At 40.9% G+C, this 27,962-nt stretch overlaps 1 protein-coding gene across 2 annotated transcripts in view; it reads right to left on the bottom strand.

The window, feature by feature from the left end:
• ELMO1 (engulfment and cell motility 1) overlaps positions 1–27,962 on the bottom strand; it is a 568,923-nt gene that overhangs the window by 409,902 nt on the left and 131,059 nt on the right. For both annotated transcript variants that reach the window (XM_068972512.1, XM_068972513.1), the window contains exons 3-4: positions 19,333–19,373; positions 17,923–17,995 (exon numbers count right to left, since the gene is read on the bottom strand). In XM_068972512.1, coding sequence (XP_068828613.1) covers positions 17,923–17,995; positions 19,333–19,373 — 114 coding nt within the window. The remainder of the gene's footprint in view (positions 1–17,922; positions 17,996–19,332; positions 19,374–27,962) is intronic.

The following is a 27,962-nucleotide window of genomic DNA, read 5'->3' as shown; positions in this document are numbered from 1 at the left end:
AAAGCATCAATTCTTTGGTGCTCAGCATTCTTTATGGTCCAGCTCTCATATCTGTACATGACTACTGGAAAAACCATAGTTTTGACTATACAGACCTTTGTCAGCAAAGTAACGTCTCTGTTTTCTAATAAGCTGTCTACAGTTGCCATAGCTTTTCTTCCAAGGAGCAAGCGTCCTTTAATTTTATGGCTGCAGTTACCATCTACAGCGATTTTGGAGCCCAAGAAAATAAAGTCTGTCACTGTTTCCATTGTGTCCCCATCCATTTGCCATGAAGTGATGGGACCAGATGCCACGATCTTCGTTTTCTTAATGTTGAGTTTTCAGCCAGCTTTTTTCACTCTCTTCTTTCACCTTCAACAGGTTCTTTAGTTCCTCATTGCTTTCTGCCATAAGAGTGGTATCATCTGCATATCTGAGGTTATTGATATTTCTCCTGGCAATCTTGATTCCAGCTTGTGCTTCTTCCAGTCCAGTGTTTCTCATGATGTACTCTGCATAGAAGTTAAATAAGCAGGGTGACAATATACAGCCTTGACGTACTCCTTTTCCTATTTGGAATCAGTCTGTTGTTCCATGTCCAATTCTAACTGTTGCTTCCTGACCTGCATATAGGTTTCTCAAGAGGCAGGTCAGGTGGTCTGGTGCTCCCATCTCTTCCAGAATTGTCCGCAGTTTATCGTGATCCACACAGTCAAAGGCTTTGGCATAGTCGATAAAGCAGAAATAGATGTTTTTCTGTAACTCTCTTGCCTTTTCCATGATCCAAAGGATGTTGGCAATTGATCTCTGGTTCCTTTGCCTTTTCTAAAACCAGCTTGAACATCAGGGAGTTCACGTATTGCTGAAGCCTGGCTTGGAGAATTTTGAGCATTACTTCACTAGCGTGTGAGATGAGTGCAATTGTGCGGTTGTTTGAACATTCTTTGGTATTACCTTTCTTTGGAATTGGAATGAAAACTGACCTTTTCCAGTCCCGTGGCCACTGCTGAGTTTTCCAAAGTTGCTGGCATATTGAGTGCAGCACTTTCACAGCATCATCTTTCAGGATTTGAAATAGCTCCACTGGAATTCCATCACCTCCACTAGCTTTGTTCGTAGTGATGCTTTCTAAGGCCCACTTGACTTCACATTCTAGGATGTCTGGTTCTAGATGAGTGATCACACCATCGTGATTATCTTGGTTGTGAAGATCTTTTCTGTATAGTGCTTCTGTGTATTCTTGCCACTTCTTCTTAATATCTTCTGCTTCTTTTAGGTCCATACCATTTCTGTCCTTTATCGAGCCCATCTTTGCATGAAATGTTCCCTTGGTATCCCTAATTTTCTTGAAGAGATCTCTAGTCTTTCCCATTCTGTTGTTTTCCTCTATTTCTTTGCATTGATCAAAGGCTTTAGCATAGTCAAATCTGTATAAGTATCCTCAACTCTCATTCCTCATAATAAACAATAGAAGTCAAGCAAAAGGCACCCAAAACTTACTGAAAGGAATAAAATTAGGTCTCCCCCTGTTACTGGACACTTGACGTGTACCCAAGCCATGGAGCCTGAACTATCCCTTTTGTACATGAACCAGGCACTCAGGTTCTGCGGCAGTAAATCCGCTGGGATGATTTTACTTGAGTGGGCCGGTTCATGCTTGATTTAAAACAAAACAGTCCAATCTTTCCAGTCAATGACACATTTGTAAGAAGTGTAAATATATTCACAGGGATGAAGGCAACGAAATGTTTCATATTAAGGTTTGCCTAAAGGCAAGTTAACCTGAGAGGTTTAGTTAAGAATAATGAGGCTATTATTAGAGTTTATGTTGATTTTTTTAATTCATGTTGAAATATTTCAAAGCAATTTAAAAAAAAGGCCGGATAATTCAAATATGTCTGCAATTCCTAAGCCATCTCTAAAATCCTCTGAAATGGAATCTTCTTCACAATAATATAGAAAATATCAAGTTCAGTTCCAAAGATGACACTCAAAGTTGTGTGACCTAAAACTCCAAGCCTCCCCAAGACCCCTGTGAACCTTTAATGCTTGAATGAAATCACACAAGAACATGCCTGACACACGGGGGTTCATCAGTAAGCAGTGGCTGTATAAGTCAGGATAATCCAGTTTGAGTCTTCATTCAAGTTCTATTGATAGTTTATAAGGAAATAGTTAAAGAATTACTAAAAGACTTAGTTTAAGGAATGGACACTTTAGGATCTTAAAAAAGAGAGAGGGGAAGAAAGAAAGAAAGAAAGAAAAAACCTAAAATACAAACAAAAAGAACTAATTCAAAAACTGAGTTGGATACTTCTCAGCCATTAAGAAAGTCTGACAAATAAATGGGAAATACAACTCACTGAGGGATGACCATGGGCAAAGCGCCTGGCATAGTGTTTTACCAGCATTATGCCATTTAGTTGTCTTAACATAGTGAAGTAGGTAGAGTGTATTAACGTGTCAAGATGCATAGTATACATTAAGTTAAAAATGCAAGTTATGAGAAGAATGTATATGCAATGATCCTATTTTGCAAAGCAAATTATGCATACTCAAATATCTGAAGTATTTACATTAAAATGTCAGTGGTTCTCTCTGAACACTAGCATTCTGATAATTAAAGCAATTTTTACTCTTCTTTTTTACTTCTAATATGTCTCCAATGTGTTTATCTGTGTGCATAAATTTTTTAATGAAATTGAAAATTTCACATCTGTTTGGTTAGGAGTAGCAGATACCAAAAAAAGGAAAGCTTTATGTAAGTTTCATTATTAGTAAAGTGGCACTTCACTATTTTTTATATCTAAACTCTAAATACTGTATCTAACTACGGTGCTTGCAAGTCTGAAGTTTCAAGAGAGACGGAGAGAAAGAAAAGTTGATGAAGAGAGACTAGGAAGAGAAATTTTTAAAAAGATAGTTAATATTCTAAAAAAGGAGATGGTAATGAGGAAAGATGGAATGAAAGGAATCAGTAGGAAGAAAAGGGGCCACAGGAGAATTAAAAATAAACATTGGGAACAGAGAAAGAATGAGAAAAGAGAAGAAATACATCAAAACAATAAGAATAGAGGAGGAACCCTCCCTTCCTATTCATCTCTAAATGAAATGGAAAAACTTAAATAAGATCACAATGAATCACTTTTAAAGCTATTTTTTATTTTTTGTAATTTTCCCCTGTAAGAGTGAGAAGGGGTTGAAGAATGTACTTGATAACCAAAGTTAACTCGTCCGACACCAGACCAGAACCTGGATAGGACTGCAATTAACACACCAGGTATTTTTTAGCTTTCTCTTTAGTCACAGTACCAAGCACAAGACTGTCTTTGAAAAATGAAGAGTAGTGACTGGGTTACAGGTGCTGCTGCTGATAACAAAACATTTATTTTTTAACTATAGTCTTCAGACATGGTAAAGGAAGTGAACCCATTTCCCCAAAAATTATACTTAAAAGAAGGTGTAAATATCCAAGTGCCTGATTCTAATTTCCTCTGAACACTTGCTCAACTTACCCAGCTTCCTCCTGCCACCCTTAAGAAAAAGAAGCAATAAATCATTCTTCCACCTGTACCCTTTGTCAACATGAAAAATAACATCGTTGATGCTCTATGCTTTAATGAGGTAAACTTTCTTCAATTTTTCTTATTTTAACTATCTTGTCTTCTTCCTCTTAGCTTAAAACATTAAAATCTAGCAAAAGTAAAAGATCGAGTTTAGTTTTTGGATAACTTCTGGAAAATAGTAACTCCGCTAACAGCTTTTCCCTGAAGGAGAAAGGTAAAGTGATGTGGCATGTGGTAGTTTAATTAAAAAGCCCCAAAGTTGTTTGCCATCCTTTCCATAGAAAGAAGGGGCCCATATCTTCTCCCCTTGAATCTGGGCAGGCCTAGAACTGTTTTCAGCAACAGACTAGAGCGGAAGTTTCAACAGAACTTACCAGTCTAGGTCATAAAGTGTCAAACATCTGCTCTATTCTCCTGGAATATTGGTTCTCAGGAAGTGCCCTTCCAGGGAGCTCCTAGGAATATTGCCACCATGCTGTGAGGAAACCCAAGCCTCATGGAAGGACCACAGGAAGGCACTCCAGTGTACAGTCCCACTAGAGCTCAGCCTTTCAGTCACCCCAGCCCAGGAGCCAGACATACAATGAAGATGCTTCCAAATGATTCCAGCCCCCAGGTATTTGTGTCTTCCCAGATGGGACTCCAGACATCATCCCAGACAGGTTATCCTTCCTTTGCCATGTGCAAATGGCTGGCCCAGTAAGTATAACTAATCATCTCTGCTGATAAAAGGTTTTTGTTTTATGTTACTAAACATGGGGTATTTTTAATGCAAAAATGAATGGGAACTATGGAGATAAAAAAGAAATGATCTTGCAATAGTTATTACTGCAACTTAACTCTGATTACAGTAGAAAGTGGGCATCCTAAAACCCCAAATGTCACAGAGGGCCATATCCAGAAAACACTGAAGACAAAACACCTTTCTGGGGTTGCAACCAGATCTCCTTCCTCTGCCCTCTTCCCAATCTTTCTACCAAACTTTTAATCTTCTTTTTATTTCTCTTCCTCCTTTCGGTCATGCCTGCTCCTCAAGTTTGCCTTTAAGCCACTACACATTATTGCTGTGGGCATTCATTCTTTCACTAATTAAACTTTTAAGCATTGTTCTAGATACTGGGATAGCAAAGGTGAGGATATCTAACTTTGTCTGTGACCTTGTAGAGCAAAGAGTGTAACGAAATGCTTTTCACACTACGGGTCACAGTCAGTGACAGTCACGAAGACATCCTGACGGGGCCTAGCAAACATTTTTAAAATATAAAACAAAACAGAAAATAATAAAAAATAATAAAATTAACAACATCATGACGATTGTTTCATGACTTTTTTATGTTACCTTTGGCACACAGAATGTTGTGTTATCTTAAAACTTTGAGAAATATAGTCCAATAGCTATTCAGAACTAAACCTCATTCTTAGAGTTAAAAAACATGAATGGGACTGTGGTCAGGAAATTTGCAATTAGGTTTCTGGCTTTGAAATACAATATGTCACAGAGCCGTTCTCAGAATCTCCTCTACTGATACAGGTTTTTGCTTTTTACTGTTTTTTGTTTTCTTTACAAGGGTATTCTGGGTCATTTTTGGTAAATAAGTGCCTGCCTTTGCGGGAAACTCATGTGTCACTCGTTCTGTGTCTGAACATTACAGTTAAATGTTTCAGTACTTGAGTCAATCTATTCACTGGTTTAATAGCTGAACTGGAGAACATGGAATTATCATGACCTCTGGCATTTATTTTTGCCTGCAATTCTAGAAGCAGCCGTATCTTACCAAACACAAGCTAGGGAGCCTAAGCAAAAAAGTTAGCTGCCTGTATAATCATCTTCTTATAGCCTCTATCCAACAGTCAGTGGTAAACATTAAATAACATGTCATAAAACCCACTGACATCTGAGTAATGCTGGTGGCAGTCGGTACCCTCCCTCTCTTGCTCCCTCTCGTTTATATGACTCAACTGAGACTGTTTTGTTTTTTTTTCTTCACACTGAAATAAGCATATACTCTTCCAAGTCTTCTCTGGAGGAAAAGCACCAAATGATTTAAAATGATAGCTCCTGCCCAATTCCTAAACTCTTAATTAGAAAACTCTAAAAAAACACCCCACAGATGTTTTCAGAGATTTCAGAAAGTCTAATGCCAGTTTAGTTTGAGTCACTAAGAGCAAAGATACCAGGAGAGGGAGGGTGACTGGGTGGCTGAAGCCTAATGCCAGGGCTGGATAGCTCCTGGGGAAATTTAGAACTGTCTGATGCTTGTATGCATATGTACCAATGTGTGTACATATTTCCATTTTCACAAGTTGGGCTTGATGAACTGAGTGAGAAAGGTCTGAGGGAACCCAAGAGCAGTACCTATCATTCTATCCAAACAACACGCCAGGAACCAAATACCCGAGTAGCACATGGCTATCATCCTGCCCTTTTGTCTTCGACAACTGAACTGGGAAAAATCCAGTATGTCCTTAAAGTAAATATTAATAATATTCATAATCTTTTGGTTCCTGACTTGGAGAAACTCAAAATGTAATGTCCAAGGGATGATAATAACATTTTATGGGTTCACATGTGGCATGTGCTACAGACTGCGTCACCCTAAAAGTCATTTGTTAAACCCTAATGCTCGATGTGATGGTATTAGGAGGTGTGACCTTTGGGAGGCGATTAGGTCTTAAGAGCAGAACCCTCGTGAATGGGATTAGCGCCCTGATGAAAGCTGTCTCTCCCATTCTGTCTTAGGAGGGCCCAATGACAAGACGGCCATTTATGAACCAGGAAGCAGTCCCTCACCAGATGCTGAATCTACCAGCGCCTTCATCTTGAACTTCCACCTTCTACAACTGTTGTTTTTAAGACACTCAGTCTATGGCAGTTTTGTTCCCCAAGCTGAAAGGTCTAAGACACAGCAAACACAATACGACATATTCCAAAGTGCTTTTCCTATTGGTCCAGACTCTCGCTACAGCTTCTGTTCTTAGTGACTTGCTTTCACCATGTGTGCTGTGGGCTTAGTCTCCTCAGTCATGCCTGACTTTGTGACTCCATGGGTTATAGCCCACCAGGCTCCTCTGTCCACGGGATTTTCCTGAAAAGAATACTGGAGTGGGTTGCCTTTTCCTTCTCCAGGGGATTTTCCGGACCTAAGGATCGAAACTGCGTCTCCTATGTCTCTTGCGTTGCAGGCCAATTCTTTACCACTGAGCCACCAAGGAAGCCCTGTTCTCACCACATGAACATATAATCTCAACTACAACAGTTGCATTCACTCGTGCCTTGGTTATTGGAAAATCCGTCACCACAGTGGACTGTGCCTATCCTGTCTCGCCTTCATTTAATGAAAGAGTGTGTGGGGAGGGCAGAAAATGCTGACAAGGTTTCAGAGTTACTGCCCCTGTTTTCCTTCATGGAAACTCTAAAGCATGTATTTAAGCCTGGAATTCTCTCTGCTTTTCTGTGATCACTGTTTCAAACAGAGTTAACTGCCTGACAAAGAACCAAAGGTGGGTGAGCCACAAGAATATTAATGGATCCCCCAGGGTGAAATAAAGTAAAACTCAGTTTCTCAGAACTGAACAACAAAATAAATCACAAAATTTGGGGTAAATTTTCTGTCACAACTACAGTTTGGTTCTTAGAGGTTGTTGCCTGCTACAACAAAAATACATGATCATACTGACTTTGAAACTGTATTACTATCTGATGATCTGCCTAATGATGAATTATTTGTTTAACATGAGATACCAGAGGGTCTCTTATTTTTCCCTTCCCATAGCTATTGCTGTGAGTTCTCAAAAACAGGTCACTGATTCTAAAGAAAGAGTACTGAAATCCATAGGACTGGGTTTAAGTATCATCTTGTGAAATCTCATGAATCTTTAAAAATTTTAGTCGACATCCAGCACAGTATAAATATTATGTGTGTGTATGTATGTACGTACATACTTATTTTGGGAAAGAAAATTAATCAGTCGTGGAGTACTGAAAGCCAACTTTGTAACACTGATTTAAGACTCTTAAGAGGAGCATTAAGATTCATTTATTCACGCTAGGATTCCTCCACTGTGAATAATCTGGAAGTGTATGTGCATATTCTGGTAATTGAATTAACCAATATCATACATAATTTATTAAGCAACTAATTGTACCTTTTATCTTACACACAAAAAAACTGCATCACATAAAATCCACAAGCAATCTTCGAATACCTACAGAATGTGTTCAAGGAACCACATCAGACACTGTACAGGGCCCCCGAGGTGAAAAATGAAGGTTTTGATTGTAAAGTACTTGCAACTTGGTTGGGGGGGTGGTTAAAAATTAGCCCACAAATAGTTAAGTCACACTTTAAGGCAACAGTAAAGAGATGCAGATCCTGCTTAGCTAACAAATGAGTCTAAGAGATGATAAATTAAAGAGACAATCATTCCTACAACAACAGAGACAAGGGAAGGTATTTAGAGCTAAGGACTGAATGAAGACACTAATCTCCAACACTGGGGTGAAGATTATTTCAGGCAAGCACCCAAGGTCTCTTCCAGCTCAGATAATTTAGGATTGGTAGGGACAGAAGGGTTGACTGTTCTGAAATGGCAGTTATTTGAATGGCATTATTTCCCATGTGTATTCCTTGTTAAGACTCACCTCCCCCAGAAGCAAGGAGTCTGCCATTTCATCTCTTTATACACAGCATCTAATCTAGTACCTGAAACAGAATAGGAGGGAGTGCGGGAGGTTGGGCAGGACTGAACTGCAGGTGAGTACAGCTACCAGGGAAGTCAGAGCAAAGTTTATCTGCAGAACATCAAGGCAATTTGGCTAAAGCAGAGAGAACAAGAAAAAGACAGCAAATGGAATGTGTTGACTGGGGCTAGACTGTGACACACCTTGACAGCCAGGTTAAGGAAGGAGGCTGGACTTCATTCTCTCTCAGCAACAGTGGAAGTCAAGCAGAATGCTCTCTCCATTATCAGGGAGCACTCAGGACTACAAGCTGGTAAGAATTCATAATATGGGTTTTCTGCAGCCAAAAACACTGCCTGCCATTCTCGTAAACAACAAATGTTGCCCCCGATAAAGTCATCAGCCACAGTAGCCAGTTTCCATGGCGTGTCCTGAGGGCAATTTAGGATAGAGAAAAAAACAGGATACTGACCCTAGATACTTAAGATGCATATCTAAGGAATAATTGCAATGAGTCCAGACTCTGCATCTGCCCAAACATAGAAAGCACTAAAATCATTAACTTGAGATGCCTGGTTTTCTATGACTAGCAGGAATCTTTGATGTTTGACTAAATGTTTGCTGTTGTTTTTCAGCAAAAACTCCCACATATCCTAGTTCCTCCTTTATCTCTTTGGATAAAAGCTCTCCGAGAAGCTGGTGTCCTGTCCTCAGTAAAGCCCCTGAATAAAACATAACTGATAACTTTTAGGTCATGCATTTTTCTTCAGCCGAGACATGCAGGAATAAAGAGAAAGGTCCAGAGGCTGCTCACACTTCTAAGGAGTAATGTTCAAATGTGGCTCTGGTGGTACCACTGGGACTTGTTAAAAATATCTGAACCCCAGACTTGATCTATTGGATCTGCATCTCTAGATCCGAGGCCATGATCTATATTCACATTGAGAGCGGCTAGATCGGAACTTAAAAATGACATGAACAGAAATGACGCAGCTTTACTATCGAAAAAATAAAGGGCTGTACAGCTTTGTATATATACTAGAAACCACTGCACACTTAAACGGTAGTTTTTATGTGTGTGAGTTGTATCTCAATTAAGATGCTAAAAAAAATCTCAAGCTTAGGACAGTGCCTGGCACATACAGGAGATCAGTACAAGTTACTTTTCTAAAATACATGCATGCATGGCTCTTTTCCCTTGACAGCCTTGGATTATGAGTTGGTAGATCTGGGACAAGCAGGCTCTAGAAGAGTCCAGTACTTTCTAAAGACTGGTGACAGGCATACAAGCAGCCAGCAGGGCAAGGAGCATCCATACCAGAAGTCAGGTTCAGTTACAAATCAAAAAAAGAAGAATTCAGCAGGAAGGCACATGTGAATGTAGAGTGAGGATCAAAAGCAGACAGGCAGCAGAGTGTGAGAAAGGCAGGAGATGGGGTAAAGGGGCAGCAAGAGAGAAATACTGGGAGTCAGAAGCCTCAGAAGAGCTGAAAGCCCAGGGCAAGCCGAAAAGCAGGAACATCTGTCTCTGCCTGTTCCTGCCTGCTGAGTGCCAGTCCCGGATCTTTCTTTGCCCGTCCTTGCCTGCTGAGTGCCAGTCCTGGAGGCGCTTCCCCAGATCAGCAGGTCGCAACCCATGCTGGTCACACCTGGCTGAGGGACAACTTGCTGAGGCAGCCACAGTGGCTTCTATTGAACAAATCCAGAATCTTTCACCATAGGCAGCAGAAAAGGGGATGTCTCGTAAGGAAATTTACAACATTCCCGCGCTCTGGTTTGTTCAAATTAAAATGCCTGTCCCAGTGAAAATTCTTTGAACAAGAGTAACTGAGACCTGCATACAGTGGTTTCAGAGGCAGAACTGAAATGCCACAGCAGATCCCCTCACAGGGATGTGAAGACAGAAAACAGAATAGAGAGGAAATAGGATTGGAAGCCTCTCCCTCTCCCCCTCCTCTGGCTTCCTCACAGGCCTTCAGCCCCACCCATCTCAAGCCCCAGTCCTTTCTGCAGCCCGGTGTTCACCTTGTAGGAAGATGCATTCGCCTTGACACCACAGTAGTTTTGACTCCATTTGTCCTTTCTGTTCTAGCAAACAACATCACCCAACTCACCTCTCAAGTTCAGATTTCCAGGAGAGAATGTAAGGGGGCAGGGCTCAGCTAGGGAAAGGCATCAACTTCCAGTCCCTTGGCTGTTGGGAGCAATAGAGAAGGGACACATGACCTCCTAGGAGCCAGTGGAGGGGCAGCTTCCCAGGAAAAGACATGCCTCAGTTTGCTTTGTGTTTTGTTGGGTGGCAATGGTAGTCGGTGTGTGGGTGTGTGTCTGTGTGTGTGTATTCCACTCTTCTACAAAGAAAACGTTCCAAACGTGAAACTTCCTTAAACTACTTAATATTACTTGTATTTATTCTCTCGAGTGAATCCCCCCACCTCATAAATATTTTCAGTGACTTTCAAACATTTTTGACCCCAGGATAAAAAATAAGACTAAATGTATATTACATATGAAGCACACGAAACAAATGTTTCACAAAACAACACATGTAATGCACCCTGATCTTTTCTATCCTATTATAGTCCATTTTAATGCTCCTTCAGCCTGCTAAGTTGATTTAACACCCACTAACAAGTGGTGACCAGCGATTTATAAAACCCTACTGTTACCTCTATCATCTGTAATTTTATCATTTAAAAACAATTTCACACTTTTCACATTATACTCATGTAGAAGAAAATTCCCCAATTCTCTCCCAATAATATCCTAAACTCCACAATATTGTAGACAGTTTTAAAAGATGAACCAAGTTCACAAGAGAAGTCTAATGCTTTGAATTGTCTACACAACAATGTTCTTAAGCCAGTCACATGACACCCCTGTTCTCAATCTGTTTAGTGACCAGTAGGGACTCATGCACTTGTGTAAAGTGTCAACCAACCTAGCTGAGAAGCACCACTCACTGTCTCTGTACAAAGCCAACCTGCCCACACAGGGATGGAACCAGCTCCCTTGGGCTCACCAAACTTGTCCCAAAGGGGAAAGAAATTCTGTTGGTAATGTGTGTATCTCTGGGGAATTTCTAAGGCAGATTACTTTGTTCAGCAATGCCGATGCAATTGGGTTATTGGGTCATGGATATAAATAGGCTCAAATGCTTGTTGGAGGACCGAGAGGTAGCAGAATGAGGACTGTCAGTAGAGGAAGCTAGGGAGGTAGAAGAGAGGGTGGAAAGATGGATTTCCATCTCCAGCACCAAGAGCTGGTGTGACTTCCATCTGCGGCACAGCATGTTGAGAACTGCCGAGATTCCTGCCTGTCCCACAGCATGGCCCAAGAGCATGGGACACTGGCTCTTCAGTCAGACCTGAGCCCATCCCTGATCTGTTACTGATGTCCCCTGAGCCTCAGCTGTGCCCTCTGTAGAATGGAGCAGGTACCAATAAACCCAGTTCACAAGCTCCCTGTGAAGACTCAAGTACAAGAAAGAGCGCATGTGAAGTGCTAAGCCTAGTGCCTGCCACAAAGCAAGGATCCAACACATGTTCCGGACAGTTGTTACCATCCCCCAACTAACGCCCCAGCTCACCTGCCAAAGGGCTTAAAACACACAAGCAGATGTCTGTCTTTGAATGAGTACTTTTCCCATTAGCCTCTCTAATCTCTTATCAGACATGGTTAGCCCACTCCAGGACCTTTTTGGATCCCTTCTCTCTCCTATAATAACTTGATTCCTTCCTCTTCTTTCTCAAAACCTATGCTCACTTCAATGTCTTCTCCCCCACTAACCCTGAGATCCATGGATACAGAGAATGAAAGGGACTCATCTCACTAAACTATTTATAGTGCCCAAAGCTTGATAGTTCACAATAGTCAGACTGAATTCCACATAATAACCAAGTGGTCTCCTGACCCAAGGCAGACACACAAGTACCAGGGATACACAATCCCTGTCTGCCCAGGGATTCTGGGATGTTAAAGGCCTGTCTGAGAATCCACAGCATCTAGGAAGTAGGAATGGCACTGAAAAGGGGTGCCCTTCAAAGACGCCACTTCCTTCCCAAAGGTTTCTGGGGCCAGCTTCAAAGAGGAGTCTGGATGAGGCATGGCCATCTCTATTTTTACAAAATGAGAACTTCCGGAAATAAGATACTGCCAAGGTATATTACTATACTTCACACATTCTGAGGTAGGTCTTAGCACATGGGGACCAAATACCATTGTGAAATTGTGTGAAAACTTCAAGGGTCCAAAGTGAATGATCTCCTAAAGGTGCCTTCTACCATGCCCCGTGCTTTCAGGGAGCCTACCTGTGTGCATACTTAGGGTTAAGGATAACAAGGCAATTTTCCTGTTTCCTTAAAAAAATATGGTATTAATCCAATAATACTACCTTAGACAATCCAGATCAAAGGCAAATGAAAATGTATTTGCTAATCTCTACTGAGTAGAAGACTATCTGTTATAACTTCCTCCATGCCATCTTCTTAAGGAATAAGGAGGTTATAATAGGGTGGCTCAGTGGTAAAGAATCCACCTGCCAATGCAGGAGATGTGAGTTCAATCCCTGGGTCAGGAAGATCCCCTGGAGGAGAAAATGGCAACTCACTCCAGTACTCTTGCCTGAAGAAGCCCACGGACAGAGAAGCCTGGTGGGTTATTGTCCATGGAGTTGCAGAGTTGGACATGACTGAGCGTTTGAGCATGCACACGGACTAAAACTCACAGGTTGTAACAGCCTATATTTATTGTCCTGAGGCAATTATTAATACCATCAGGATCAATGGCCTAGTGTCAGCAAAAAAAAGGGGGCATCATAAACAAACTAGGGCCCAGGTGGTAGGGACTCCAGGATTTCCAGGAGGTGACATAGGTAGATTGACAAAATGAAAAGGCAACCTACGAAACAGAGAAAAGTATTTGCAAATCATATATCCGATAAGGGGCTAATATCCAAATTAAATAACAAGTTCACACAACTCCATAGCAAAAACAAAAACAGAAAATACTCCAATTTAAAAAAATGGGCAGAGAAAGTGAATAGACATTTTTTGAAAAAAGACAAGTAGTCAACAAGTATATGACTAATCAGTATCACTCATCATTAAGGAAATGCAAATTAAAACCACAATGAGAAATTGCCTCACATCTGTTGGAATAGCTACTATCAAAAACAAAACATAGAAAGAGATATGTATTGGTGAGGCTATGAAAAAAAAGGGAACCCCCATATACTGTTGGTGGGAATGTAAATTGGTGTAGGTACGAGGGAAAACATGAAGGTTCCCCCCTCAAAAAAAAACAGAATTAAAACAGGATCCAACAGTCCCATTTCTGGGTATACATCCAAAGGAAATGAAAACATCATATTGAAGAGATATTTGCATTCCCACATCCATTGAAACATTACTCACAATAGTCAGGATACAGAAACAACCTAAGAGATGTCAATGGATGAATGAATAAAGAAGACTGGTAGAAATATACAACAGAGTATTATTTAGCCATAAGAAAGAAGGCAATCTGGCCATTTGTATCAACATGGATGTACCTTCATGGCATCATGCTAAGGGAAAGAAGTCAGACAGAGAAAGACAAATACTGCATGGCATCCCTTATCTGTGGAATTTTTTTAAAAAAGAAAAAGTCAAACTCATTGAAGCAGAGAAACAGAGAGTAGAAAAAGTGGTCACCAGGAGCTGAAGGGTTGGTAGAAATAGAAAGAGGGTGGTAAAACAGTACCAAACTTCAGAATATAAGATGACTAAGGTCTCAGGATCTAATGTAAAATATGATGACTTAGCTGATAACACTGCATTGCATAGAGATGTGCTAAGAGATTAGAGGACTTCCCTGGTAGATCAGCTGGTAAAGAATCCGCCAGCAATGCAGGAGACCCCGATTCGATTCCTGGGTCAGGAAGATCCCCTGGAGAGGTGATAGGTTGCCCACTCCAGTATTCTTGGATGTATTCCTGGTGGCTCAGTATTCCTGGTGGTTCAGACAGTAAAGAGCCTGCCTTCAGTGTGGGAGACCCAGGTTCAATCCCTGGGTTAGGAAAATCCCCTGGAGGAGGGCATGACAACCCACTCCAGTATTCTTGCCTGGAAAATCCCCATGGACAGAAGAACCTGGTAAGCTACAGTCCATTAGATTGCAAAGAGTTGGACATGACTGAGCAATTAAGCACAGCACAGGGCAAGAGACTAGAACTTAAATGTTCTCATCAAGTGAAAAATTAGAGGTAATGCGTGTGTTATGAACTAGATAAGCATCATTTCATAATGTATATCAAAACCACCATGACATATGCTTAAATATCTCACAATTTTATTTGTCCAAGTATACCTCAATAAAGCTGAAAAATACACAATTCACTTTTTATTTTATATTCTCTCTCTCTGCCTCTGAGCCATCACTCTGAAATATGAAAGTTTCTAGGGCAGAATCTGAACTTGTAAATAGCTGAATCTTAATGTTCTCTAAGCATTTGCATGCTATGCTTCTGCTGAACGCTGCTCGACAACATGACATTTTTTTCCCCTTGTGCTGAAAAACAAAAGTTAATGGCCCAATAAGCAAATGAAGACAATTTCAGAAAATGGGCTTGGATAACATGAGAAAAGCAGGGGAGGTGCCTTCCTGAGGATCCTAGAAGACTGTCAACAGCCGTCAGTTAGAGAATATGTTAGCTTGTCCTGCCAGAGCCGGAGAATTTTTCTTCTTTAAAATTACAGGTGATATTTTATCTCTGCCAGTGGGAGGGGGAACCACCTCATATACAAGGGAAAGTCAGTAACTAAGAATATGCACAAGTTTCAAAAATTAGTCACTGGTTACCATGGTAACGCAAATATTGCCTAACAACTCACTGGGCTGTAAGTAACTAAGATGATGCTAAATACATTACTTCAAAATGGGAAATGGACTCTATTTTTAGGAATACTTGCAAAGAACTAGACGGACCTAACCGCAGACTGAAGGTGGCTCAGATTTACCCCTGTGGACCCAGGATTCAAGGTCCATCTCCTGCCCTGTGTGCGTCAAGCTCTGTGTCACACGTGTGTGCTATGCCCAGAGACAGCTGCAGGAGGAAGAGTGATGACATTTTATTTACAAACAAAAAACGAGCTTTCTCATTCCTTAAACTTTTAGTAAAGGAAGAATCCTTGCTATTGGGCAATGAAGACTGATAACAGATTTAGGTGGCAGTCCCTTTAAATTCAATGTTAAGGATCTCCTCAGGCCAAACAAGATTTCTCAGAAAATAACTAGCATGCCCAATAAAATAATAATTTTTCCATTGATCTGAGTAGTTTGAATTTTCTAAGTAGATATTAATGTTATTCAGAATAAAAGTATAAACAATATATGAATTTTTTAATTATTCTAACAACTGACCGTACATCAACACCCTCCTAAATGAAACTTAGCACGTGACCTCTGTTCATTGTACACAGTGCCTGAGACACTGGGGCCCCAAGTCTTCAGAAAAGTGGTCCCAGAACAGTGTTCTTCCTAATGGTCCCTGAGTACCTGCATCAGAATTCCACAGGGCCCTTACAGTGTAAAATCCTAGGCCATATTTAAGGCCCACCCATTATGAGTCTCTGAAGTCGGGATCTGAGAAATCTCCATTTTAAAAAGATGCTCCCTGTGATGTTTATGTTCTCTGGTCTGAGAAGTCCATCCTTAGCAATCACCAATACATTGAGGTCTCCTGACAATGAAGACAGAAGACAGGACAGTCATCAGGGAACACAAACCAACACGGTTTATCAAAGACAGAGCTGTTTGTGACTCAGTGGCTTTTGGGCCACAGCCTAGGGTATAAAACCAGCACAAAATACTTGTATTATACATATGTGTGTGTGTGTGTGTGTGTGTGTGTGTGCATGACCCAAGTTTTTCAGAAACAACATGGGTCATGTACTCTGGCCTACTCTATTATATTCTAATTTTTAATGTTACAGCAACCAACTAAATTGATTTCACATCCCACTAATTGGTGGTGTTTGAAAAACTCTATTATAATATTTGTTGTCCTATATTTTTATCACTTAATAATTTAAAATTTTTTTCATATCATATCCTAAATAGTAGAAAGCCATTCAGTCTTTTCCAATATACCCACAAAGTCACAATATTTTAGTTACCTTTAAAAGGTGAATCAAGGTAAAGTGAGACAGTCTTCTGTTTAAGGGAATCAACAACAATACATTCAACTGCTAGCATTTAACTTTTATTTATTTACATCTTCTTTATCTCACAAATAGCATGCAGATTATATAAGTATAAAATAAATGAAAAATCTTAAGAAAGTAAAGCAAGAAGAAAAGAAAGACATAAAATTGTGTGTTTATGGAATAAATCAAAGGAACAAGTACAAGTAATAAAGACAACATAGGCCAAGAAATCTAGGCTACATGTTAACTCTCAGCTTTCTGGCCATCAGTGTGCAGAGGAAAACATGATCAGTTATGAAAATTCCAAGATCCATCTGGCTGTCTTCCCTTCGGGCTGGACTGAACACTTGTTGCCTCCTCAGGGTAGAGAGGGCAGTCACAGTGGGACAGACCCTATCAGTGCCTCCACCTTCCACCACCATTTGATTCATAGGGCAACTGAAGATCGCTCTAAGGACTGGGACGAACAAAGCCAGGAGCCATAGGCCACCCGGTTCTCCCTTTTCTTGGAGCACTCTGTATTCACTTCTGTCCCAGAGCTGGCCAGCTTCCTGTGATGAAAGCTGTTCACAGACCCATCCTCTTCCTCCTCGCCAATCCCAGAAGGCGATCAGCTCCATGAAGACAGTTTTGGCTCCTACGCACCTCAATGAGCTCTCCATAAAACCGAGCTGAATACTAAACTTCTCCAGGAATTCCCCAAAGGAAAGGTGACAGAAGCACAACGATCTGAATTGGCTTCTTGGTTCTATGGCTTATCACTCCTGAGATATTAGCTAAGCCATCTGACTGCTGTGATTCAGTTTCTTATCTGTTAACCAAAGCCAATGCGGTTTCCACCACAGGGTAGTCTTATGGATGAAATTAACAAACAGATGTAATGAGGCGGGCCCAGTTTCTGGCACACAGCAGGTGCTCAATAAATGTTACTTTTCCCTTCTCCTAAGAGAAATCTCTAGGATATTAATTGTACTTCCTACCAGAGCCACTGTAGTATTCACAATCCTTCTCTCACTTCCAAGTTTCCTAGTTAAAACCACCCACGAAGAAAGCAGAGCTCCCAAGAACCACAGAACACTCAATGCCTACACAATGCCACCTTCAAAATGGTTTTTGTCATTGTTTCAATCACTTAAGCAGGGCTTAGAGGTTATTCTGCAAAAAAAAAAAAAAAAGTCTGAGAAAGGAAAGCTTGACTAAGTCATTAAGTATCAAATAAATGCTTAAACCAAGCAATAAGGAAGAGAGATAATTAGTAAATTCACTGTTAGAAGGCAAATGCTGTTGCTAAAACAGAACACAGAAACATATTTGGTCTTTACTCTTGAATGGGCTAAATATCCCCTTGTTAATACTAAAGTAGCGGTTGGTTGCTTTGCAGACTCTGTTTTCCTGAGAGATGTAAAATTTAGACCAGCATGTTTAGTCTTGAGCAGAGAAAACATCAGCTATGTTTTAATTTCCTTTAAATATAAGTGTTCCAGATTAAATAATGTGGTTGACCTACCTTTTCTGTGATATAGAAGTTTGAACTATCAGCATGCTGCAGTGCAAAGTATTCATGGTTTGCAAGGGACCACCTGAAAAATGCAAGCAAAAGCTGATTACAAAAAAAAAAAAAGGATCATTTTCATGTCCATATGATAGAGTTAGATGAACTTAGCACCCTGTGTGGAGAAGGCAATGGCACCCCACTCCAGTAACTCTTGCCTGGAAAATCCTGTGGACGGAGAAGCCTGGTAGGCTGCAGTCCATGGGGTCGCTAAGAGTCAGATACGACTGAGCGACTTCACTTTCACTTTTCACTTTCATGCATTGGAGAAGAAAATGGCAACTTACTCCAGTATTCTTGCCTGGAGAATCCCACCAGGGACGGGGGAGCCTCGTGGGCTGCCGTCTATGGGGTCGCACAGAGTTGGACACGGCTGAAGTGACTTAGCAGCAGCAGCAGCACCCTGTGATTGGAACTGGGCCAGTACCCAAGATACGCACAGTGCAGTTCCTTAAACAAAATGACTTTAGCCCCCTTCTCATGACCCTGAGACCAAGATCTTATTCCAAGCCTATTGTTCACCCTTTAAGTATTTTATCTTCACAGGTTTGAGGGAGGGCTCATTAAATATAAAGTTCCATGCCTCCCTATGATGAAGGAGTGAGTGGAGCAGAGAGAGGAAAACAAAGGAAATGAATGCAATTTAAACTTTTGATAACTGTTACATTTCGGTTGTCCGTAGTCTGCCATCCCCAGTCAGTGTGCTGGCTGTGGACTGGAGCATTTCAGTTAAGCATTGTTGTTGTTTAGTCACAAAATTGTGCCCCACTCTTCTGCGATCCCACAGATTAACTCACCAGTCTCCTCTGTCCATTTAAGGATCACAGGCTTTAAACAAATTCCAGGTAAAATTCTATTCATAGTTCTGCCTTAAAAATTAAAAAAACCTCAGGCAACTTCCATATCCATGGATTGTTGGAGCAGCCCAAGAGAAGTAGGAAAGCTCTCTATCTTTGTGAAGTTCCATGTGGCAGCACAACCACCCACTGACCTGTCTTTTAAATTATTTTATCTTCTGTGGGGACCTGAGTGGTATTCTCATTTTATATCAGATGAAGTGTGCACTTAACTTCAGGAACTTAGACTGCTTCCTGCTGAATAGGATGAATGAACCACATCTTTTCAAAGTAAATAAGATCAATCCCAATGTCCACATATCAGGACTTCTACACTTCCCACTCTTTGAGAAACAGATAGAATGTTTTGGGAGAAAAGACATGGAAATATTACACAGTACTTCTTGGTGTCTTTAGGCAGGTCAAGTAGTGACTTAATGAGTAATATTTAATGATTGCACAAGAATATTTTATTTGCCTTTCAATATGCTGACTGGAGCTCCCTGGATAAATCCTGAGTAACACTTACCCATCACAGACTTCCTTTATTATTGCAGACAGTGGTTTTTTCTGAAAAATAGAAAAAAAGGAAATACTTTCTGTTAGTTTCATTTCATCATTTTAAGCTCTAAAAAAAAAAAAGAAGAAGAAGAAGAGGCCTAATAAAGACACTTAAGTAAGAACAATTTACATTTGCTATTCTTGGTTGTTGTCACTGAGTTTGTTTTTCTCAAAGTAATAATCAACCAGACATCACCAACTGCATTCAGTTCAGTTCAGTCGCTCAGTCGTGTTCGACTCTTTGCGACCCCATGAATTGCAGCACGCCAGGCCTCCCTGTCCATCACCAACTCCCGGAGTTCACTCAGACTCACGTCCATCGAGTCAGTGATGCCATCCAGCCATCTCATCCTCGGTCGTCCCCTTCTCCTCCTGCCCCCAATCCCTCCCAGCATCAGAGTCTTTTCCAATGAGTCAACTCTTCACATGAGGTGGCCAAAGTACTGGAGTTTCAGCTTTAGCATCATTCCTTCCAAAGAAATCCCAGGGCTGATCTCCTTCAGAATGGATTGGTTGGATCTCCTTGCAGTCCAAGGGATTCTCAAGAGTCTTCTCCAACACCACAGTTCAAAAGCATCAATTCTTCGGTGCTCAGCCTTCTTCACAGTCCAAATCTCACATCCATACACGACCAAGGGAAAAACCATAGCCTTGACTAGACGGACCTTAGTCGGCAAAGTAATGCATTAATGATGTATTATCGTTTGGGTCCTTTTTTCTATACTTAACATGTGAGTTGAACAAAATATACATCATATTTCACTTGAAAGTGAAAGTGTTAGTCGCTTAGTCACGTCCAACTCTTTTCGATCTCATAGACTGTAGCCCACCAGGCTCCTCTGTCCATGGAATTGTCCAGGCAAGAATACTGGAGTGGGTTGCCATTTCTTTCTCCAGAAGATCTTCCTGACCCAGGGATTGAAACCAGGTCTCCTGCATTGCAGGCAGATTCTTTACCATCTGAGCCACCAGGGAAGCCCCAGTATTTAACTTAGCCGCATTAAAGTCAGGATGAAACATAGTTTTGGTCAAAGATCTCACAGGCAATTACAATCTACAAAGTAAATTGATCACCAGAATTCCTCAAGAGTGGTACATGGGTAGGGCAACCAGTAGTTTGGCTTTTTGCAAACAAGCTTGGATGTAGGGTAATTTTATGAGAACATGAGGCAAGTGGGGTATGAAGCATAGAGACATTGTTCCTACAAAGTACATAGAATTCTTCCCACAACTGTGGTCCCGGGAATTGTCAATCATGCCGAAGCTTGAGCAGGACACACGCGCGTAACGGGACCGTGACACCATGTGCTGTGGTGTCAACTGGCGGCTGACTACAGCTGTACTCTTGGCCTAACAGCCGCAGCTGTGCTCTGCCTGCCTCCAGATAGAAAGAATGTAGTGAAGAGATACACACAGCTCATCTAGACATGTCGAAACTCTTTCTGCCTTGGATGTAAACAGACCCCAGCTGTCTCCTGGGATGGGCAGGAGTGTGTCTACCAAAGGAACACATCACAGACAAGAAACAAATGGGGAAGAGAAATCAAAGAAATGCAACACACGGTCCTGGATTTTCAAATACAACCACAGAATAGCAGCTAACACTTTCTCCTCCTGTCCCTCTGGGCACTGTGGTATGGCAGAAGGAATCTGAATCAAGCAGAATTGGTTTACATCCTAGCTGTGTCAACTTGCCTGCAGTGAGACTGACATCTTCCTTAATTTGCTGAACCACAACTAGCTTATCTGTAAAATGGGCAAAAGACCTACCCACTCCTCAGGGTTTTCATAAGAATTAAATGAAAATTAAAATAAAGGGCAAAAGACTCAAAAAAGGATTAGGGCTCCACTTCTTTACCCTCTCGTGTCACTAGAAGAGCTTGATTTCCTCTTTGCATCCTTGCCCTGGGACCCAACATTGCTAGGGCCCTCTCTTGGTTAATTCCAAGCACTCCATTCTTCACAGTCCCTTCCTAAGGGCTTCAGGGCCCTGGTAAAAGCTCCAAAGCTGCCCTCAGTGTTCCTCCAACACTCTCCTGCACTCTGGGGCGGTAGGGTCTATGACTAAGCCCACCATCATGTTTTCAGAAGAACGTCTGCCTACAACTCTAAATGCAATGGGCAGAAGAGGGACTGAGAATTGTGGAGGGGTGGAAAGACAGTGCATATCAGCATCTTGAGTTAATCTCTTCTAGACTAAGATTAGAAATGGAGACTGGATTCGACATTGAGGTTACATGTTACAACTTGAGGCCTTTGCAAGAACTTGTCCATTGTTTATGGCTCTGGCTGTGAGTCAAAGAGCAAATGTACACTCCCAGCCAAAGGAGAAAGGAGCTTTAGGAACAAAACTTTTTCCATAAATTGAGGATTTTGCACTTCCAGCTGTCAGAGACCTCTCCAGGCTATTAGTATTTCATGAGGACCTACCAGTCTCCTAGATTAGCTGCAGTCGTTCAGATGGTAAAGAATCTGCCTGCAATGCAGGAGACCTGGGTTCAGTCCCTGGGTTGGGAAGATCCACTGGAGAAGGGAATGGCAACCCAATCCAGTATCCTTACCTGGGAAATTCCATGGACAGAGGAGAAGCCTGGCAGGCTACAGTCCATGGGGTCACAAAGAGTTGGACACAACTGAGTGACTAACACTTATTTACCTACCAGTCTCCTAACTCCCCCAATCTTCTTGCATCCTCAAAACTAAAATATAAATAATGGGGTCAAATTTCAGACTTAAATTATATTGAAAGAACAGATCGAGCCAAGAAAGTATTACTAATGATGTAGGAGAAGGCATTTAAATTACTGCTTTCAGAATGGGAATTCTTAAAGTCTAGGTAACTTAGAGGAATTCAGATTTTAATCCAGGTCTGATTCATAGTTTCAGAGTCAAATTTGAAAAGACAGAAGTGGGCTTCTAGAACTATTATATCTAGAACATTCTGAAGTTGGCTATATGAAAGGAGTAAAGACTCTGGAAGAACAAAGTTTAGAGATTTAATAGAGAAAGATTAGGGAAAAACTTTAAACCCCAGAGGAAAAGGACTCACAGTTAACATAACTGCAGCCTCACCAATTAAAATGAAGGCTGTGTAAGCATGGGCTGGTCCCACGGCCCGCATCCTACACCTGTCCCCTCCCTTCTTTACATGTTCCAAAGAAACACTGAACTCCACCACCCAAACCTAATTCCAATGACTTCACAATTTTCATCTCTCTTAATTCATTCACATTTTTAATGTCATTACTACCTTCTTTTTGAAACCATCTTTCCAGAGTTGCTGTATTTCCTTCCATCTCCTACAGTTATAAGCAACAATCCTCCGATAAAATCCAAGAGATTCTTCATTATTTGTTTTACTTCTAACTTCAGATTTATGTTCCTATCTCTTCTGTTTTCATTCAACTGGTCAGTTCCTCGTTCATTTCAGCTGTCCCAAGTCTGTAATCTGATTCCACTCTTAGAAATCTCTGGCAGTTTGTTAGAAACAGCATGTTAACTCTCCTTCAAGAATCTTATTAAATGCACAAACAAAAATCATTACTCTCACGATTCCCTAACCCAAAAACAGCCATCTCAGTCATGACTTTTTCTGTCTCACTATGACACCACTACAGCCCAGAGCATCATTAACCTTTATTTCTTCACCCTCCGGGTCTGATTTGTTACAGGTGGCATTACATCTTCCTCTGTGACATTCATATCATTACTTCTCACCTCTTCCAAATGGCTCTTCTAAGATCTTGGCATTCCTCATTCCAGTTTCTACCAGATAAATCATACCCCAGTTCCATCACTCTTAATTCTGCTTCCTCAGCCCCAGGGCCTTTCCTGAGGAACAGCCCATCATTACTAGCATTAACTACTTGCCATAAATTTCCAGTCACATATTACACTGGCCTATCAAACACAGATTCTGATCTTGCATTAGTTCCTATATTTGTATTACCTACGTCCAGTAGTTCTTTCCTGTGGATTTCTAGAGAACTTCTCTTTGCCTTCTCCATTCTGTGATATACAGATATCTACAAGACACTGAGTCTCATCATTACTTCGCAAACACCTCTCTCTGCTTTATCCCTTCCAGACCTAACTACCACCTTTGGTTAAGAATTCTCAGTATCCTGGCATCAGATCCTTGCAAATAAGTCTGTACATCACCAGTTTCTTTCTTCCTAATTCCTGCATTAATTATAATTAGGTAAAATTAGACTTTCCCCATAAACTTTGCTCATGTTGTTCTTTTGCTCTAATATCCACCATAGATCTTCAATGACCATCACCTGCATTGTACAAATCTCTTAGCTTGTCATCCAAGGCCTTCCACAATCTGGTCTCAAGCAATCAAACTGTCTACTAATGTTGTACATGTTCCCCATGCTTTTGGATTAGCTAATGATTCATCCAAAAGATCCCACCCCCATACTTCTACTTTATGCCATTTTTTTAAATATTATTTTTGGCTGTGCTAGGTCCTCATTGCTGTGAAGGCTTTTCTCTAGTTGCAGCAAGTGGGGTCTACTCTCTAGTTGTGATGTGCAGGTTTCTTTGTGGTGGCTTCTCTTGTTGCAGAAAAGAGCTCTAGGGCTCGCGGGTTTAATAGTTGCCACTCCCGGGCTCTAGAACATGAATTCGATAGTTGTGGCACATAGGTTTAGTTTTTCCACCGCATGGTGGAATCTTCCTGGATCAGGGATCAAACTCATGTCTCCTGAATTGGCAGGTGAATTCTTTACCACTGAGCCACCAGGGAAGCCCCAGTGTTCAGGCACTAAAGTTGTGCCCTACTCTTTGTGACCCCATGGACTGTTGCACGCCAGGTTCCTCTGAACTTCCACCATCTCTCTGAGTTTGCTCAAATTCCTGTCCACTGAGTCAGTGATCTCAACGTTTGTTGGCCCCTTCTTCTCCTGCCTTCAGTCTTCCTCAGCAACAGGGTCTTTTCCAATGAGCTGGCTCTTTGCATCAGGTGGCCAAAGTATTGGAGCTTCAGCTTCAGCATCGATCTTTCCAATGAATAATCAGGGTTGATTTCCTCTAGGATTGACTGGTTGGATCTCCTTGCAGTCCAAGGGACTCTCAAAAGTCTTCTCTAACACCACAGTTCAAAAGCATCAATTCTTCAGCCCTCAGCTTTCTTTATAGTCCAACTCTCACATCCATACACGACTACTGGAAAAACCATAGCTTTGACTAGATGGACCTTTGTTGGCAACAAAGTCCCTCTATACTTAGCATATTAAATGAATCACTCCTAAGGACCTAGTATATTTGTCTTATTTTCTTGTCCCTTGAAAACAAGGTATCTTAATTCATCTTTGTAACCTTCTCCACCCCTCAGTATTAGTTGCACAGTTCACAGATGCTAACAGGATATAAGAGGAAATTCAATATATTTCTGTTAAATGGAAAATTCACTTACTTTATTTAAAAAAAAAAAAGAACCAACAGAAAAGCCTTGATTATAAAAGTAATCCGTTTCCTAAATGCCCATCAATAGATGAATTGATAAAGATGTGGTATATATATATACAATGGAATATTACTTAGCCATAAAAAGAATGAAATTGAGTCATTTGTAGAGATACAGATCAACCTAGAGAGTTTCATACAGAGTGAAGTAAGTCAGAAAAATAAGTACTGTTTATTAACACATATATGTGGAATCTAGAATAATGGTACAGATGAACCTGTTTGCAAGGCAAACATAGAGACATACACATAGAGAACAAATGTGTGGACACCACAGCGAGGGGAGAAATGGGGGATGGGACGACTTGAGAGATTGGGGTTGACATACATACTATGACTACTACATATAAAATAGGTAACTAATGCGATCCTGTTTCTACTGGAGAATCTTCGTTGAAATGACTGATGCTGAAACTGAAGCTCCAATACTTTGGCCACCTGATGTGAAGAACTGACTCATTGGAAAAGACCCTGTTGCTGGGAAAGATTGAAGGCAGGAGGAGAAGGGAGTGACAGAGGATGAGATGCTATTCAACTGGATAGCATCACCGACTCAATGGACATGAGTTTGAGGAAACTCTGGGAGATAGTGGAGTCAGAGGAGCTTGGCCTGCTACAGTCCACAGGGTTGCAAAGAGTCGGACATGACTGAAACAACTTAATATACACACACATGTGTATACATATAGCTGATTCACTTTGCTGTACAGCAGAAACTAACACAACATTTTAAAGTAAGTATATACTCCAATAAAAACTAAGAAAAATGATTAATGCATATTAAAAAGCAAAACAAAAGAAAAAAACAACCAACAACATCAAAGTAAACCATTTCAAAGTATAGCCTGGATTAACTAGCACAAATCCCACTTCCTACCATGTAAACCACTGTGGGGTGGCTATAAGCAGCTGCTTAGACTTGTGAAGGCTGTCACCACTCCCCACACAGAGCACTCTGTGATTCACAGCTTTGGGACAGCATTGAGCCAGCCAGCTGATGAGCAGTATAATTCAACAGGTGATAAAACAGATACCAATCAAATGACTGTCACCATCCTTTAGCAAGGCCACACAGGTGAGCAGGAACTATTGCTGTAAACAGGGATGGAACGAGATACTCCCAAATACACTATTTTGGTAGCAGTGCTTTTCTCACTTTCTATATAAAACATTCAATTTGACGTGAGCTCCTTGCCTGACTTAAATTCTAAACTGAAGATCGGCTCTATGTTTTAGTTAATATTTGTTCAAGTTACATAAGATGTTTTTATAATAATACAAGTTTCACCTGAGGAAAAGAAAGCTTCCAAGGCATGCTTGGAAGTTCACTAAAACTTTGGAGTAGGGTGACAAGCGCATTCCCTTAGTACCTTTCTATGGACCCATGTAATATTTGCCTTTCATCTCATTGAGAGAAAAGCCCAGAAGAAAAGAAACTTTGATATAAAAGGATAAAAACTGGTTCTTCTCTGAGTCCATAAACCATAAAGGAACTAAAATAAATTCTATACTCTACAGGAATATATCTCCATGTAAAATATCAAGGAAAAATTATTTCAATTGCCTGACCATGTTTTTGTAATTTAACAAAAATCATAACTAAATCCTTTAAGCTTTTTGTTTTGAAGGTCAAATCAGCCTTCTCAGATTCAGTAATGAACTAAGACGGAAAGAATAGAAATGTTTTTAAGGATAACCCAGAGGGTTAGTCAGTTACCAGATTTCCAAGTACAGGTGACTGGGGATTAAATAGACTCTCTACTTGTTCCCTTTGGCAATGGTGAGGTCATCGTTCACTACATGAAAGTATTTCTTCTCTTTATACTAATTTGAGAAAATTTCAATAATGACACAAATATTTTTATTCATCAAACAAAGTATGCATTTCCAAATGAATTTTATTGGCAAAGTACCTTGTGCCAACAATTATATTCATGGAGTAAATAAGCATTTTATTGTTGGTTTTTTTTTTCTTTAAATTTATCCCTCTCTTTTAAACTCTTACTCTCCAAAAGAATTCCTTTATTCAATTTAATTTATCATAGACTACATCCAGAAAGCAAATTTCCAGTACAAAAAATTTTTTATTTACTTTTCATAAAATCACCTAGATTCCTGAGAATGGTCAAATTCACTAGCAATTAGCTTGTGATCTATATCACTGCTTCTGTTCTCACATGGTGTTCTCTCCTCTTCTTACAAGAAGGATGTAAATCCAGGGTGATTCCAAGATACACAATTATATACATAAAACACCTTTTTCAAATAAGGTCACCTTTTCATATTCCAGGTGGTATAATTTGGACATACCTTTGGGGCCACTGTTAAAACTATTGCAAGTGGGTAAGAAAAAAAAATATTTTTTTTAAGGATTAGGGAGAAAAGAGAATGCATCCTTTTCTCCCTAATCCTTAAAGTGGGTGTTGGTCCTTCACTTTTCTTCCTAAACTCTCTCTTGCTTTTAATGAAATGCCAGTGTCCTAAATCCCTGAATCCATGCCTCCCAATATGACCCCTCTTCTAAGGTCTGATCCTGCATTACCAACAACCCCTGGCATGGATCCACATGGACGTCCTGCCACCTCTTCAAGATTAGCGCTACATTCTCTTCCTCACTAAAGCAGATCCTCCTCCTGTCTCACTTTTATCTCAAAAAATATATATATGTGTGTGTGTGCGTGTATTTATATCTCACTCTCCCCGCCCAAAGCTCGTGGCTCCTTTCAGACGTGAGAGGGCCCCCCGAAGAAACATCCTTGGGGCTCTCCAGTTGTTTATATCAGAGGCTGTGGAGTCCAGCCTGCCTTGAGGCATGTTCCCCAGACACAGCCCAGCTGTTATCCCTCGTCAATGTCCCCTCGCTGATGAGTGCAGTTCCCATTCAACCACCTGTTCCTGCCTGTTGGCAGGGCACCTGCCCTGGGGATACTATGCGACCCAAATGCTCACCTCAGAGCTCGCACATCCCCACTGCCCACATTTCTGCCTTGACACTGGCCTGTGGAGGCTGATATCTCCCTCATCTCAAGTGATACACACTTGTCAGCAACTATAAATTGTGGGCTGCTGTTCCGACCTCTAACATCCACTTCTTAGGCCCATGTCTGTCCTAAAAAGAGCATCACA

The sequence above is a fragment of the Capricornis sumatraensis genome, chromosome 5, assembly GCF_032405125.1.
Source record: "Capricornis sumatraensis isolate serow.1 chromosome 5, serow.2, whole genome shotgun sequence".
Lineage (NCBI taxonomy): Eukaryota > Metazoa > Chordata > Mammalia > Artiodactyla > Bovidae > Capricornis > Capricornis sumatraensis.
The sequence above is the reverse complement of the archived record's forward strand: the minus strand, read 5'-3'. Positions and strand labels throughout refer to the sequence as shown.